Genomic DNA, 15,440 nt, shown 5'->3' on the forward strand with positions numbered 1-15,440 from the left:
AGCTTGAGTTTTCAGGCGGTTCACACCCCCTAGACCCATTATAGTCAGGGTAGTTGTCCGTAACCAGACGTTCGACAGTCAGCAAATCCTTAAATATCATGTAAGGCATGATGATCATCATCATTATAATAATAATGTACGTGATATTCATCATCATAAATGAGGAGTAACACAGTAATAATTGTAATCCCGCAACTAGCCTTTAGTAGTAGACATTAATATGGAGTCATATTGAGAGAGATCTGAACCATATATTAGATGACCATAGAACTCGAGATTGATTTGGGCACCTTTGCTCTTCCTACGTAAATCACATAAGGACTAAGATGGACTAATGAAAATAGTAATTAATTTGCTAAATGCACCTAAAATTTTGAGTCACCCGAACATCAAAATATTTTTATTTTTAAAATATCTAAACATTTTTATCTCTAAAATGCATAAATAATAGATTCTTACCATTATTGAACTCACATTTTCTCCACGTTTTAATTATTTAAACAATGTTGCACACCAATTTTGGACATAATTCCGAAAGAACATTATTTTGTACACTCTTTCTTCTGAGCTGTAATTAAATTCATGTCCCATCATGTCAACTTGCATATGATCACTCAATTTTATCACTTTCTTTCTTCACCATAAATTTGTGGTTGCAAATGATTCAATTATTTTCTTACTTTATGTTATTTCATTTTTTTTCTTCTAGTTTATACAAATGTACATTTTTATTTTAAACAATTTAAGACACTATTTTTCAATTTAAATTTTATATAGTTGATTTTGGATAATAGGATCAAACGGGAAGCGTTATAGGATAATTAAGAGTCAAACAAAAACTCGTTTATGAGCTCAAGTATTTGACCCAAGTCAAGATGCTATTAGGTCAAAATACCGAAAGACCACCTTAATTTTGAGAGAGCTTATATGGGCGTGTACTTCGTATCACTACGATAGCCAGATTGCAATTGTGTGACACTTGTTCTTACTCAGCGAATAAGTTAACTGTGAGCAATTGTATGAGCCTCGAGTCAAGTTTGAAAGAAATATTTTAGAAGATGTGACAGAGGAAATACGTTGAAAATAATTTGAAAGAAAGTAATGTTATAAGCTAAAAACGATTAGGCAACAACAGCTTTGATGACATATAACTTGGGTAGGAAGAAGTGATAACTAGTCATGTACATTTTGGGACATTTTAGTCATGATGGAGGTAAACATGATTTTGATGAATAGTCATACACCCAAGCATGTAAAATGAGTTTGGAACGAACATGTAGTTATAGATAACACGTCTTGGACAAGCATAACCAGAACGTCCAACATGTGGCCATAGATAACACGCCTTAAACAAACATGACCCTGACACTCCGCATGTCCATAACCCAACAAACATTGAGAGAAGCATCAGAATATGTGTAGCAAGCATTATACCTATATGTTGTTTTCTTTATTTCGCAGACCGTCTCTTTCACTCAAATAACAAATCCAATCACATGGAGATCAGGTGCACTTCTTTTGTTCGAATTTGTGCGTCACCCAAAATCAAATTATATTATGTTATTTAATACCAGCTTCTCTCCTAACACTCCAAACAATGGTTCTTACTCACTCGTTTTTTTCTAATGCCTATGTTTAAGAATGATTTTGTGTTCGAGGTGCAAAGATGCCAACTAGAATTGATTTCTCCAGCAAAACCTACATCTTATGAGTTTAAACAACTTTCAGATATCGATGATAAAGAAGATTTTAGATTTCAAATTCCATCAGTATTTTTCTATCCACATAATCCAACCACGGAGGGAAGAGATCCCGTGGATGTGATAAGGAATGCAGTTGCAGAGACATTGGTATTTTACTATCATTTTGCAGGAAGATTGAGGGAAGGGCCGAGATGAAAGCTATTTGTTGAATGTACAGGCGAAGGTATCTTATTTATTGAAGCAGATGCAGATGTTACTTTAGAACAGTTCGGCCATGCTTTTCATCTTCCCCTAATTGAGGTGGCTACTTTACATGTGGGCTTGGGCTTGATTGTATTTGGGCTTTACTATTTGGACGTTTTGGGTCGACCAATTGAGTTTCATCTTAAGCTTACTTGACCTAACACATTATTTAAAATTTGCCAATTTTTAACACCTAAATATATTATTAATATATAAATATTATATCTTCTTATTGAGAATATTAAATTTCTTTGGATCAAATTCAAAATCTTGGTCTAAATTTAAATTGAAATAAATTATAAACCATAGTCATAAATTTTTAATTTAAACTAATATCAAAATTATAAGGAAAAGATTCTAAATTAAGATTATAAGAAAAATAATTTAAAATTTTTAAACGCCATATTAATAAATAAAAAATTAATTAAATACATACATTTTGATTAATACGGTGTTTAAAAGATTCATTAAACCATTAATTTTGGACGAAAATAATTAGTATTTTTATTTAAAATTATTATTTTTGAGTATTTTTGTGATAAAATGGAAAGTCAAAACATTTTTGTTAATTTAACTAATTTTAAATCATTGATTGAATAGTCTACTCAACTACTTTTTAAGAAAGTTTCCTTAAATTACAAAAGAAACACGTATGAAATTTCTAGTAATACCTTAAAGAAATAAAGCGTTGTTTGTTCCCTGAAATCAACAAGAAACTGCCACTGCATTCTTTCAACGACTTTCAATTTCTTTTTCCCATGGAAACTTTCACCCATCTCTCCCTATAAATTACTCCCCTTCCCTCTCTTACCTTCACTCGCACCCAATTCCGCTCATATCTCTCTATTCTCTCGTCAACTCGATAAAGCTGCTTCCCTCCTCTCCTTCCTGTATGGCAACGCCCGCTCTTTCATTCCAAGTACGGAGGTGCCAACCAGAATTGGTAGCTCCGGCTAAGCCTACCCCTCATGAGTTTAAGCAACTTTCTGATATCGATGACCAGGAGGGTCTTCGGTTTCAGATTCCAGTGATACAGTTCTATCACCGTGATCCGCGCATGGAGGGGCTGGACCCGACAAACGTGATAAGGGAGGCAATTGCGAAGACGTTGGTCTTTTACTACCCTTTTGCGGGTAGGTTGAGAGAAGGGCCTGGGCGGAAGTTGTTTGTGGAATGTACTGGAGAAGGTGTTTTGTTTATTGAAGCAGATGCTGACGTTACTTTAGAACAATTTGGTGATGCACTTCAACCACCGTTCCCGTGTTTGGAGGAGCTTCTTTACGATGTTCCAAATTCTAATGGAGTTCTCAATTCTCCATTATTGCTCATCCAGGTGACCCGACTTAAGTGTGGCGGTTTTATCTTTGCTCTTCGTTTGAATCATACTATGAGCGATGCGTCTGGTCTCGTCCAATTCATGATGGCGGTTGGCGAGATGGCGCGCGGTGCGAGTAGTCCTTCGATTCGTCCAGTGTGGAAAAGAGCTCTTTTAAATGCACGAGACCCACCAGAAGTGACATGTTGTCATCGTGAGTACGATGAAGTGGCCGACACGAAAGGCACCATCATACCACTCAACGACATGGCTCATCGCTCGTTTTTCTTCGGCCCATCGGAGATCGCTGCCATTCGTAAGACGTTACCGAGTCACCTCCAGCAGTGCTCCTCATTTGAGATCCTCACAGCTTGTCTCTGGCGCTTCCGCACCATATCCCTTCAGCCAGAGCCACAAGAGGAAGTGCGAGTACTATGCATAGTCAACTCCCGCTCCAAGTTCAACCCTCCATTACCATTAGGGTATTACGGCAATGCATTTGCTTTCCCAGTGGCACTCACCACGGCGGGTAAGCTTTGCCAAAACCCGGTTGGATATGCCTTGGAATTGGTTCGAAAGGCGAAAGCCGACGTGACGGAGGAGTACATGAAGTCAGTGGCGGATCTTATGGTGACCAAAGGGCGGCCTCATTTCACCGTCGTGAGATCATACCTTGTGTCGGATGTGACGAGGGCTGGGTTCGGAGATGTGGACTTTGGGTGGGGGAAGGCTGCGTACGGTGGACCGGCGAAGGGCGGTGTCGGAGCGATCCCGGGCGTGGCTAGCTTTTATATACCGTTCGAGAACAAGATGGGGGAGAAGGGGGTTTTGGTGCCTTTGTGCTTGCCTGCTCCGGCCATGGAAAGATTCGTGGAAGAACTTGATGGCTTGTTGAAGGGGAAACAGTCCATTGATGGCTTCTTCATTCCATCTGCTCTGTGATTTGGTAAACTTGTGAGAGCAAGAAACCAGAAAAAATCAAATGTTAGCTAAATAAAAATAACAACAAAATAAGGTTTGTGATTTATGAATTTTTGGGTTAATATTGAGCTTAGTGTACAATTCCTCATTTGGTACCTACTTTCTTTTAAAGGTTTAAACATTATTAGTAAATATATTCATGAAGAACGAGTATCGAGGTAGACTTTAGCTACTTAGCTTTGTTATCTAATTCGGGCAGTTCAAAACGAAATAGAAGTTTCTTGTTATGGAAATCTTGTTTAGATTGGAATATATAAGTATATTCTTTTGATCCAAACGCATCTTGAGAATCTATTTGTCTCAAGACATTCAAGACTTAACTCATGTATCTACAGGTTTTCCTACTGACCTAGTAACACACCAACCACGCTCCTTGCGTTTCTCTTATCATCAAGCTCACTCCTTCAAAATCAATGGCTAAGATGGGCTATTATGCCTATTTAACAGATTTCGAACCCCAATACTCTTCGAAAGACATTAGCTAGCTCAATTTGAGTTCAAATATGAACCATAGGTGGAGATAAATGAGATGTCTATTTCTGTTAATGATTAGAATTAAAGATATCTATTTAACTCTCGAGATCGAGATTTCTAGAGAACCCACTTTGAACGGAGTGGAAAAACCTCGTTTAAACATGAAATGGGGAGGGAGGGGATAGAGATTTTCTCCAAATTAGGTAAACAGAGTAGGGGACGAAGATTATATTCCGATTCCCCATCCTCGACTCTACCAAAATCCCCTCTGAGCTCATCCTCGACTCTACTAAATGCAGCTAAAATTTCGAGTTACTCGAACATCTAAATATTTTTATTTTTAAAATATATAAACATTTTTTATCTTTAAAATGCATAAATAATAGATTCTTACCCTTATTGAACTCACATTTTCTCCACGTTTTAATTATTTAAACAATGTTGCACACCAATTTTGGACATAATTCATTTTTTTTCAAATGTACATTTTTATTTTAAACAATTTAAGACACTATTTTTCAATTTAAATTTTATATAGTTGATTTTGGATAATAGGATCAAACGGGAAGCGTTATAGGATAATTAAGAGTCAAACAAAAACTCGTTTATGAGCTCAAGTATTTGACCCAAGTCAAGATGCTATTAGGTCAAAATACCGAAAGACCACCTTAATTTTGAGAGAGCTTATATGGGTGTGTACTTCGTATCACTACGATAGCCAGATTGCAATTGTGTGACACTTGTTCTTACCCAGCAAATAAGTTAGTTGTGAGCAATTCGAACTTTGCGGACAGTGTCGGCGTATGAGCCTCAAGTCACGTTTGAGAGAAATATTTTAGAAGACGTGAGAGAGGAAATACGTTGAAAATAATTTGAAAGAAAGTAATGTTATAAGCGGAAAGCAATTAGGCAACAACAGCTTTGATGACATATAACTTACGTAGGAAGAAGTGATAACTAGTCATATCTCTATATAATACATTTTGGGACATTTTAGTCATGATGGATGTAAACATGATTTTGGTGAATAGTCATGCACCCAAGCATGTAAAATGAGTTTGGAACGAACATGTAGTCATAGATAACACGTCTTGGACAAGCATAACCAGAACGTCCAACATGTGGCAATAGACAACACGCCTTGGACAAACATGATTGTGACACTCCGCATGACCATAACCCAATAAACATTGGGAGAAGCATCCGAATATGTGCAGTGTCGTTTTCTTTATTTCGCAAACCACCTCTTTCATTCAAATAACGAATCCAATCACATGGAGATCAGATTCACTTCTTTTGTTCGAATTTGTGCGTCACCCAAAATCAAATGACATTATGTTATAATTTTAATACCAGCTTCCCTCCTAACACTCCAAACAACATAATTTTAATACCAGCTCCCCTCCTAACACTCCAAACAACGGTTCTTACTTGCTCGTTTCTTTCTAATGGCTATGTTTAAAAATGATTTGTGTTCGAGGTGCAAAGATGCCAACTAGAATTGATTTCTCAAGCAAAACCTACATCCTATGAGTTTAAACAACTTTCAGATATGGATGATAAAGAAGATTTTAGATTTCAAATTCCATCAATATTTTTCTATCCACATAATCCAAGCACGGAGGGAAGAGATCCCGTGGATGTGATAAGGAATGTAACTGCAGAGACATTGATATTTTACTACCCTTTTGTAGGGAGATTGAAGGAAGGGCTGGGACGGAAGCTACTTATTGAATGTACAGGCGAATGTACAGGCGAAGGTGTCTTATTTATCGAAGCAGATGCTGATGTTGTTAGTTGATCCTCCATTTGAATGGTGATTTTCTTCCCCTAATTGGGTGGCTACTTTACATGTGGGCTCGAGCCTGATTGTATTTGGACATTTTGGGTCGACCAATTGAGTTTCATCTTAAGCTTACTTGACCTAACACATTATTTAAAATTTGCCAATTTTTAACACCTAAATATATTATTAATATATAAATATTATAGCTTCTTATTGAGAATATTAAATTTCTTTAAATCAAATTCAAAATTTTTTAAATTTGTAAGGTCTAAATTTAAATTGAAATAAATTATAAACCATAGTCATAATTTTTTTATCGAAACTAATATCAAAATTATAACGAAAAGATTCTAAATTAAGATTATAAGGAAAAGAATTTAAATTTTTTAAAGCCATATTAATAATAATTAAAAAAAAAAAGAAAAAAAAAACTCTTAAAACTTTCTATTTTGTCTAAAATATATTTTAAAATTTTTAATTTTAGATGAAAAATATTAATATTTTATTTAAAAAAATACTTTTAAATTAAAAATAAATAAAAAATAACCTTACTATTTGTACATATTTATTTTTAAATACATATGTTTTGGTGGGAAACTGTTACACGTGTTTAAAATTACTAATAGTAAAAAATAATTAGTATTTTTATTTAAAACTATTATTTTCAGTATTTTTGTAATGAAATGGAAAGTCAAATATTTTTGTTAATTTAATTAATTTAAAATCATTGATTGAATAGTGTAGTTTTGAAGAAAGTTGGCGTAAATTACAAAAGAAACACGTATGAAATTTCTAGTTATACCTAAGAATTAAACCGTTGGTTCTTCCCTGAAATGAACAAGAAACTGCCACTGCATTCTTTCATGGACTTTCCATTTCTTTTCCCATGGAAACTTTCACCCATCTCTCCCTATAAATTCCTCACCTTCCCTCCCTTACCTTCACTCGCACCCAATTCCGCTCATATCTCTCTAGCTCTCGTCAACTCGATAAAGCGGCTTCCCTCCTCTCCTTCCTGTATGGCAACGCCCGCTCTTTCATTCCAAGTATGGAGGTGCCAGCCAGAACTAGTAGCTCCGGCTAAGTCTACCCCTCATGAGTTTAAACAACTTTCTGATATCGATGACCAGGAGGGCTTTCGATTTCAAATCCCAGTGATACAATTCTATCGCTAGGATCCGCGCATGGAGGGTCGGGATCCGGCGATTGTGATAAGGGAGGCAATTTCGAAGACGTTGGTGTTTTACTACCCTTTTGCGGGTAGGTTGAGAGAAGGGCCTAGAAGGAAGTTGTTTGTGGAATGTACAGGAGAAGGTGTTTTGTTTATTGAAGCAGATGCTGATGTTACTTTAGAACAGTTTGGTGATGCACTTCAACCACCGTTCCCGTGTTTGGAAGAGCTTCTTTACGATGTTCCGAATTCTAATGGAGTTCTCAATTGTCCATTATTACTCATCCAGGTGACCCGACTTAAGTGTGGCGGTTTTATCTTTGCTCTTCGTTTGAATCATACTATGAGTGATGCATCTGGTCTCGTCCAATTTATGATGGCTGTAGGCGAGATGGCATGCGGTGCGAGCAGTCCTTCGGTTTGTCCAGTGTGGAAAAGAGCTCTTTTAAATGCACGAGACCCACCAGAAGTGACATGTTGTCATCGTGAGTACGATGAAGTGGCCGATACGAAAGGCACCATCATACCACTCGACGACATGGCTCATCGCTCGTTTTTCTTCGGCCCATCGGAGATCGCTGCCATTCGTAAGACGTTACCGAGTCACCTCCAGCAGTGCTCCTCATTTGAGATCCTCACAGCTTGTCTCTGGCGCTTCCGCACCATATCCCTTCAGCCAGAGCCACAAGAGGAAGTGCGAGTACTATGCATAGTCAACTCCCGCTCCAAGTTCAACCCTCCATTACCATTAGGGTATTACGGCAATGCATTTGCTTTCCCAGTGGCACTCACCACGGCGGGTAAGCTTTGCCAAAACCCGGTTGGATATGCCTTGGAATTGGTTCGAAAGGCGAAAGCCGACGTGACGGAGGAGTACATGAAGTCAGTGGCGGATCTTATGGTGACCAGAGGGCGGCCTCATTTCACCGTCGTGAGATCATACCTTGTGTCGGATGTGACGAGGGCTGGGTTCGGAGATGTGGACTTTGGGTGGGGGAAGGCTGCGTACGGTGGACCGGCGAAGGGCGGTGTCGGAGCGATCCCGGGCGTGGCTAGCTTTTATATACCGTTCGAGAACAAGATGGGGGAGAAGGGGGTTTTGGTGCCTTTGTGCTTGCCTGCTCCGGCCATGGAAAGATTCGTGGAAGAACTTGATGGCTTGTTGAAGGGGAAACAGTCCATTGATGGCTTCTTCATTCCATCTGCTCTGTGATTTGGTAAACTTGTGAGAGCAAGAAACCAGAAAAAATCAAATGTTAGCTAAATAAAAATAACAACAAAATAAGGTTTGTAATTTATGAATTTTTGGGTTAATTTTGATCTTAGTGGACAATTCCTCATTTGGTACCCACTTTCTTTTAAAGGTAAATATATTCGAGAAGAACGAGTATATCGAGGTAGACTTTAGCTACTTAGCTTTGTTATCTAATTCGGGTTGTTCAAAACGAAATAGACATTTTTTGTTATGGAAATCTTGTTTAGATTGGAACATAGTAGTTAGTATATTCTTTGGATACAAACACACCTTGTGGAATTGATTTGTCTAAGGACATTCTAGACTTAACTCATGTATCTAGAGGTTTCCCTACTAACCTAGTAACACACCAACCACGCCCCTTCCGTTTCTCTTATCATCAAGCTCACTCCTTCAGAATCAATGGCTAAGACGGGCTATTATGCCTTTTTAACAGATTTCTGACTCCCAATACTCCTTGGAAGACATTAGCTAGCTCAATTTGAGCTCAAATATGAACCATAGACGGAGAGAAATGAGAAACATGGTTAATAAAATTTCTGTTTATGATTAGAATTAGAGATGTCTATTTAACTCTCGAGATTTCTATGGAGTGAAAAATCATCGTTTAAATATGAAATGGGGAGAGAGCGGATAGAAATTTCTCCAAATTAAGTAAACAAGGCAGGGCAAAGGAAAGGGTCGGAGATTATATTCCTCTTCCCCATCTCCATCCCCACTCTACCAAACTTAGAGATTAAAAAAGAAACGGAGGCTGAGTTGAAAAGACTTATCAAAAATAGTGTTAATGAAAATGATGGAAAGTCTTGTAATGGAGAAGTTGCGGTGGCAGTTTCAAGGAAGTTTTGTATTATTAGTACCCAAAGTCAATATCTGCTAATTTACTCAAATTCTCACCAAATTGTTGATTAAATCACTCATTTTGAAGTTTGCATAAATGTGGATTCAATCGAAATTGGAAGGAAATATCTAATTACCAATTAAAAAAATATAACTAACTTTTACTTCGAACAAGTTGAGAAATATGTAAAACTCGAGCTCGACTCATACAATATTTTTTCTTTCATTTTATTGAAGGTTTTAGATTAAGTTTCAGGATACGACCAAAAAGAAAAATATTATAAAAAAAACAGAAAGAACAGTCAAAGTCAACTTTGATGAATGAACCAAGTTGAATCGAGTTTGGAGAAGCACACATCATCCATGTAAGTAATCAATTGGACATCTCTTGAGTAGTACTTTTAGTGATCGCTAAGACGATCCAGTATGCTTTCTTTGAGAATGTAAGGACCGGGCTGACTCGATGACTCTAAAAGATTGGTAAAATTTTTTAACAAAATAAAACAACCAAAAACTTAAAACATATCAAACATTATATCAAATTAAAGTTGATACTATTTTCAAACACAAATTAAAGGACGACACAAAAAGGTTCAAGGACGACGGGTGAGGTTTGTCTATGGCACCTGCTCCAGTGTCCGCTCCCGACCTCAAACAGCTCCTTATTTCCTGAAAAAAAAATGGAGAATAAGGAATGAGTACAAAGACTCAGTAAGCAGCCTACTTGTAAGCTCTTAATCGTGTCCTTGATATGTTAGGGTACCACACTTTTTCTTTTCATGTTCTTGTTTTTGTTCTTGTTCTTGTTGTAAGTTCTTGTTATGTTTCTTAATTCGTTCTCCAAGACACTTCCCTTAGGACTTACGGTACTAGACATAAACTTGTCATCCTGTGTCCGAGGCTTCATGCATTCCAAGCGACACAGTCTTAATACCTACGCTCAAGGCTTCATATGTTTCAAGCAGCGTAGTCTAAGTCATAAACATGATGTACCGTGGGAGGTCTTAGGAGGTTCTTAATTCATGGCTAGGATAACTTACTCTCTTCTTGCTCCATCGTGGCCATAGGTTACTCCCCATGATAGACCATAAAGGTCACGTGATCGATGCATGTATGAACATGGCATAGACCATAAAGGTCACGTGATCGATGCATGTATGAACATGGCATAGACCATAAAGGTCATGTGATCGATGCATGAATGAACATGGCATAGACCGTAAAGGTCACATAATCTAACATAGACCATATAGGTCGCGTGATCGGTGCATACATGAACATCCTGCAAATCATAACATGGCACAAGGTATCTCATCTAGGTGAGGGGAATGAGGCCAAACATGACATCCTGCAAAGCAAACACGGTGCAGGGCATCCCACCTATAAGAGGAAAAAGGCCTCCTTAGAAAGCACCGCAAGGTGGGAGTTATGGGCCACAATTAGACATGCTTAGAGTAATACCTAACATTCTTAAATTTTGAGTCTCGAGGACTTTGGTCCCTTATGTTTGAGTGGTACCTAGCATTCTTCTTGTCTTGGTGGTTGTATAGCTTGTTCTTGATTCTTAATCTTATAAGCTTCTAAGATTCTTATTTTCTTGAGGCGTAAGTTGTTATATACATTCGTGATTATATGAACCCATTGTAATAACTAGCATGAGTTATTCTAGAAGGTCATAAGTTCATAATGGGCTCCTTAGAGGGTTCTAGAAGGGTCTTGAATCTTGACATGTTTTCTTTAGGCGTTTCCTTAAGTTCCATCTTGGCTTATGTCCCAAACTTGCTCCAACTAAATTAAAATCTTGAGCTTATCCTCATGTCATATAAAATAGACCTTATAGGACATGGTTGGTGATTTGGAGCATATTTAGACCTTGAGCTAGGATATGACTTCTTGTTTCGTTTTCAGGAACTAACCCTTAGAGGTTGTCATGTCATATATCGTGTTTTGGTCCTGAAAACACTTTCAAAGTAACCCTTCGTTTTCTCCCTATGAGTGCATAGGTGACATTATCATAAACGTGGCATCCTGCTGGCATATCGTGTTGCAGGACATCTCATTTAGATGAGGGAAATAATGAGTTCATCATGGCATCTGCACATGGTACATATAGCAGGGTATCTCACCTAAAAAGGAATAGGGATCTCGTGGTACACTTCGTGATGGGAGATAACGGTTGCTCCAGGCATGGATCCTAGCAACTTGTTAAGCAGACCATCTGTATTAACCTAGGTGTTTCCTTGTATTCTTGGGGATCCTAGGTTTATGCATAACATCTTGGGTCAAGCTTGGAACTTAAAGGTTCTTCTTAGGAATAGCCCAACGTGACCTTGTGCGCTTAGAATCTTATCAGCAACCAAGGGTACCTATGGGGAATCTCTTATTTCATGGGTACCTCGTTAGTCACCCTAGGAGGTAAAGTCATGTGGATCGTGATGTATATTTTTCCTCATATCTTGGTTTCGCTATCTAACGTTTCCCAATGACTCCCAAACTTCATTACCTTATACATCATCATGAGATAAGGATTCATACAATATTTCATAATGTTGGGAGGTCATTTAGGGCTTAACCCGTAGGTAGTCTTCCTTAGGGGCATTATGGTCATTTTACCCCTAATTCTTGGTTTTGCTACTTAACGAGTTTCAGTAGCTTTCAAACTTCACCACCTCATCAATCATCATACAATAAGACCTACCGTAGAGTTTCATAGCATTTGGAGGTCATGAACCGTAGGTAGATATCCTTAACGGCATTATGGTCATTTTGTCCCATTTCTTGGTTTACCTACTTATCCTTATCCATTGCCCACTAAATTTCACACATAACCTAAACATGCTATAATATGCTCATCATTAAAATTTCATAGGCATCAGGGCTCATCTAGTGGGTTATTTTAACGTTCCTTAAATTCCGAGCAATTTGGTCGGTTCAGGGCCTTAACTTACGGTTCTTTGAGTTTTTCTTTCATAGATCCTTGTGTAATACTTGGTCTAGGGTTCATATGAAAATTTAAGCGATTCCTACAAGTATTTCTTAAGAAAAGTCCAAGGTGGCTACTTACCTCATCGTCGATGTTCGGGACCACCGTTCTCGAGCTTCCAGTACCCGAATTACTTCAAATTTCCTTCCATAGACTCCTTACTGCATCTAGTTTCTTTTGGTGTATCGTAGCCTGAGATATTCGTCTCCAAAGTTCGTCCAAAATTATTTTCCTCGCTAGAGCTAAAACAGGGGATTCTTGTTGGGCAGCCGATTATAGGGGTTTTCAAGGCCCGATTTCTTAATGTAACCTCTTTCATATCCTTACCCCAAGCTATAGGAATTGGTTTGGAGGAACTTCTTTGAGTGTGGGACCTTAATTTCCAGAAATCGTTCTCGGTATGCAACTCACCTGAAACGCCGGATTTTCGATCTCTTGGGTAGCCTGTTTTACGACGTTTCGGCTCTCGATTCCTTCACATAAATTGTGGGTAATCTTGTTTAGAAACTATAGGAATAAGTTTGAGGAGGAATGGTGGAGAATTGCTCTCGAATTTGGAAGAAACCCGAGAGTAGGAGACCCACAGTCTAAACGCTCATAACTCTCGAATGGGTGCTCGACCTTGCTCGAGTCTTGTTCCATATTCTTGCCCCTACTTTAGACTTTATAGGCGGAGCTTAAACCGACATTGAAAGCTCCAGAATCGTCGTGAATTGGTGGTTAGATTTTCTGGAAAATCCACCGGAAATATCTACTCCGATCAAAGCCTCACCGATTTTGGTTTTGCATAATAGTCGTTGGATGTGATGATCTGTCCATCTTCTAGATCATATCCAATTTTGAGGAAGATCCAACGGCTGATATTTGAGTTTCGAGAGATTTTGCTCAGATTGCCACCGTAGACGCTGATTCTGATCAGAGTGGCATTTTCGTAATTATTCATTCTCCTTGAGGTATTTTGCCACTTTTCGAATATTTTAATATTATTTTTCTTGAAAAATCCATAATTTTTCTAAACATCCTTCATCTCACGTTGGTCATTTTTCCGGCATCTTGAAATTCCTTCTATATAAGCAACTAAAAATCCGGGAAGATCCTTAATAATTAGAAAAATGACCTTTTTGCCCTTTTCACTTATTTTTTCTTAAACTCCTTAAGGTTACTTGTTAGGGTATAAGAATGACTTGCTTGACATATCATCCTTGCTTAATCCTTTAATTCCTCCCCTTTTGATCATTTGGGTCTTACATGGGCGACTTATTCTTGTTGGATCTAATTCCTTTCATTTTTGGGTGATACAGAGAATGTCCTCTTAGACCAACCATTTCCAATGGGTCACCCATAGAATTGCTCCAATCAAAACACACTTAAATTTAGAGTTATTATGGTTGAGCTATCGAAAAGGAAGGTGCACATTGTTGTTGTTATAGGTAGTAACTTTTAATTCTTTTAAACATTTTTTAGTCATCCTATCCTCAGAATCCGCTCTCATTGAGATGTTACTCCAGTTCATTCGTATGCACCTTCTTCCCCCCTCCCCCCTCCTCCTCCCAAAAAATTGAGATATATAGTATAGTAGATCAGCGGCGTTAGAATCCAATGAACAACTTTCATACCACAATTAAGTCACTATAAGGAATATGGTAGGGCAAAACAGACTACAAAAAGGATTTTCTAGATTGAATGTGTACAATTTTTCCTTATTTGAATCTAATTTTTATTTCTTTTCATAGGACGGAGCGACTTAATGGTAATTAGAGATGTTTATTACCTGTGAGATCCGCTTCAAATAGAGTGAAGAGTTTTCATTTATACGAAGAATGGAGGAGGAAACTCGAAGTTTCTCTCTATTCGTTGACTGGGGATGGAGACAAGGATCATATGCTCCGTTCAATTCTCTGTCTTTGCTCTAAATCCTTACCGAAATTAGGGTGGTTGAATGTTATAATCATATTTTTGCTTATGAAATATTATATTTTTTATTTCAATAGTTTATAATATATATATATATATATATATTTTTTTTTTTTTTTTTTTTTTTGAATAGTTATTTTGAGTAACATCTGTTTAAATTTTTTTATAAAAAATTTGTTGGAAATAAATTTTAAAAATAAAATAATTAAAACAACAAAAAATAAGAAAATTTCAACAAAAAAAAAAAAAAAAATCACTCTAATCTCCGGAGAAACAAATGAAAAAATTTTGTGGGTTAGAAGATTGAAATAGGTGACTAGGATGAGACGAAGAAACCTTCCTCGTCTCATCTCTCCAGTAGACGCACCTAGTAGTAATTGGACGATCAAAAGAAGATTTAATAAAGAGGAAGTATCTATTTCCATCATTTTCACCCATTATAAAATCAAAAGATATACATCAAAGTTTATAGTCTACTCAAAATCATGATATATCATATAACGACCTTATAATATCTCATATACCTTATATCTTTTACTTGCATGTTTCTACATAAATGAATCGATTGAAATTTATTATTATTTTTTTTTTTAACGAATCAAGCTATATTACTAAAATGAAGCATTTAACTTTATCTAATGTATGTTGATTTTATATATAAAATAACAATTTAATCCGTGTTTTTTTTAAGTTTTTAAAAATTTAAGTCTCTCAATTAGGTGATTGTAATTAAAAATTGTAATTGATTTAGTTCTTATCATGAAAAAATATTATT

The 15,440-nt window shown here is 37.1% G+C and overlaps 2 protein-coding genes across 2 annotated transcripts; both read left to right on the top strand.

Annotated features, from left to right (window-relative positions):
- Positions 1-2,701: 2,701 nt before the first annotated feature.
- LOC111794567 (benzyl alcohol O-benzoyltransferase) lies at positions 2,702-4,310 on the top strand. The gene has a single exon (XM_087123675.1). The coding sequence runs from the start codon at positions 2,839-2,841 to the stop codon at positions 4,201-4,203; it is 1,365 nt and encodes a 454-aa protein (XP_086979801.1). The 5' UTR covers positions 2,702-2,838; the 3' UTR covers positions 4,204-4,310.
- A 3,116-nt stretch (positions 4,311-7,426) lies between these two features.
- LOC147792714 (benzyl alcohol O-benzoyltransferase-like) lies at positions 7,427-8,971 on the top strand. Its single transcript, XM_087123833.1, has one exon. The coding sequence runs from the start codon at positions 7,687-7,689 to the stop codon at positions 8,884-8,886; it is 1,200 nt and encodes a 399-aa protein (XP_086979959.1). The 5' UTR covers positions 7,427-7,686; the 3' UTR covers positions 8,887-8,971.
- The last annotated feature ends 6,469 nt before the right edge of the window (positions 8,972-15,440 follow it).

This window comes from Cucurbita pepo, chromosome 5 (assembly GCF_057944985.1).
Source record: "Cucurbita pepo subsp. pepo isolate OVF chromosome 5, ASM5794498v1, whole genome shotgun sequence".
In the NCBI taxonomy this organism is placed as follows: Eukaryota; Viridiplantae; Streptophyta; class Magnoliopsida; order Cucurbitales; family Cucurbitaceae; genus Cucurbita; species Cucurbita pepo.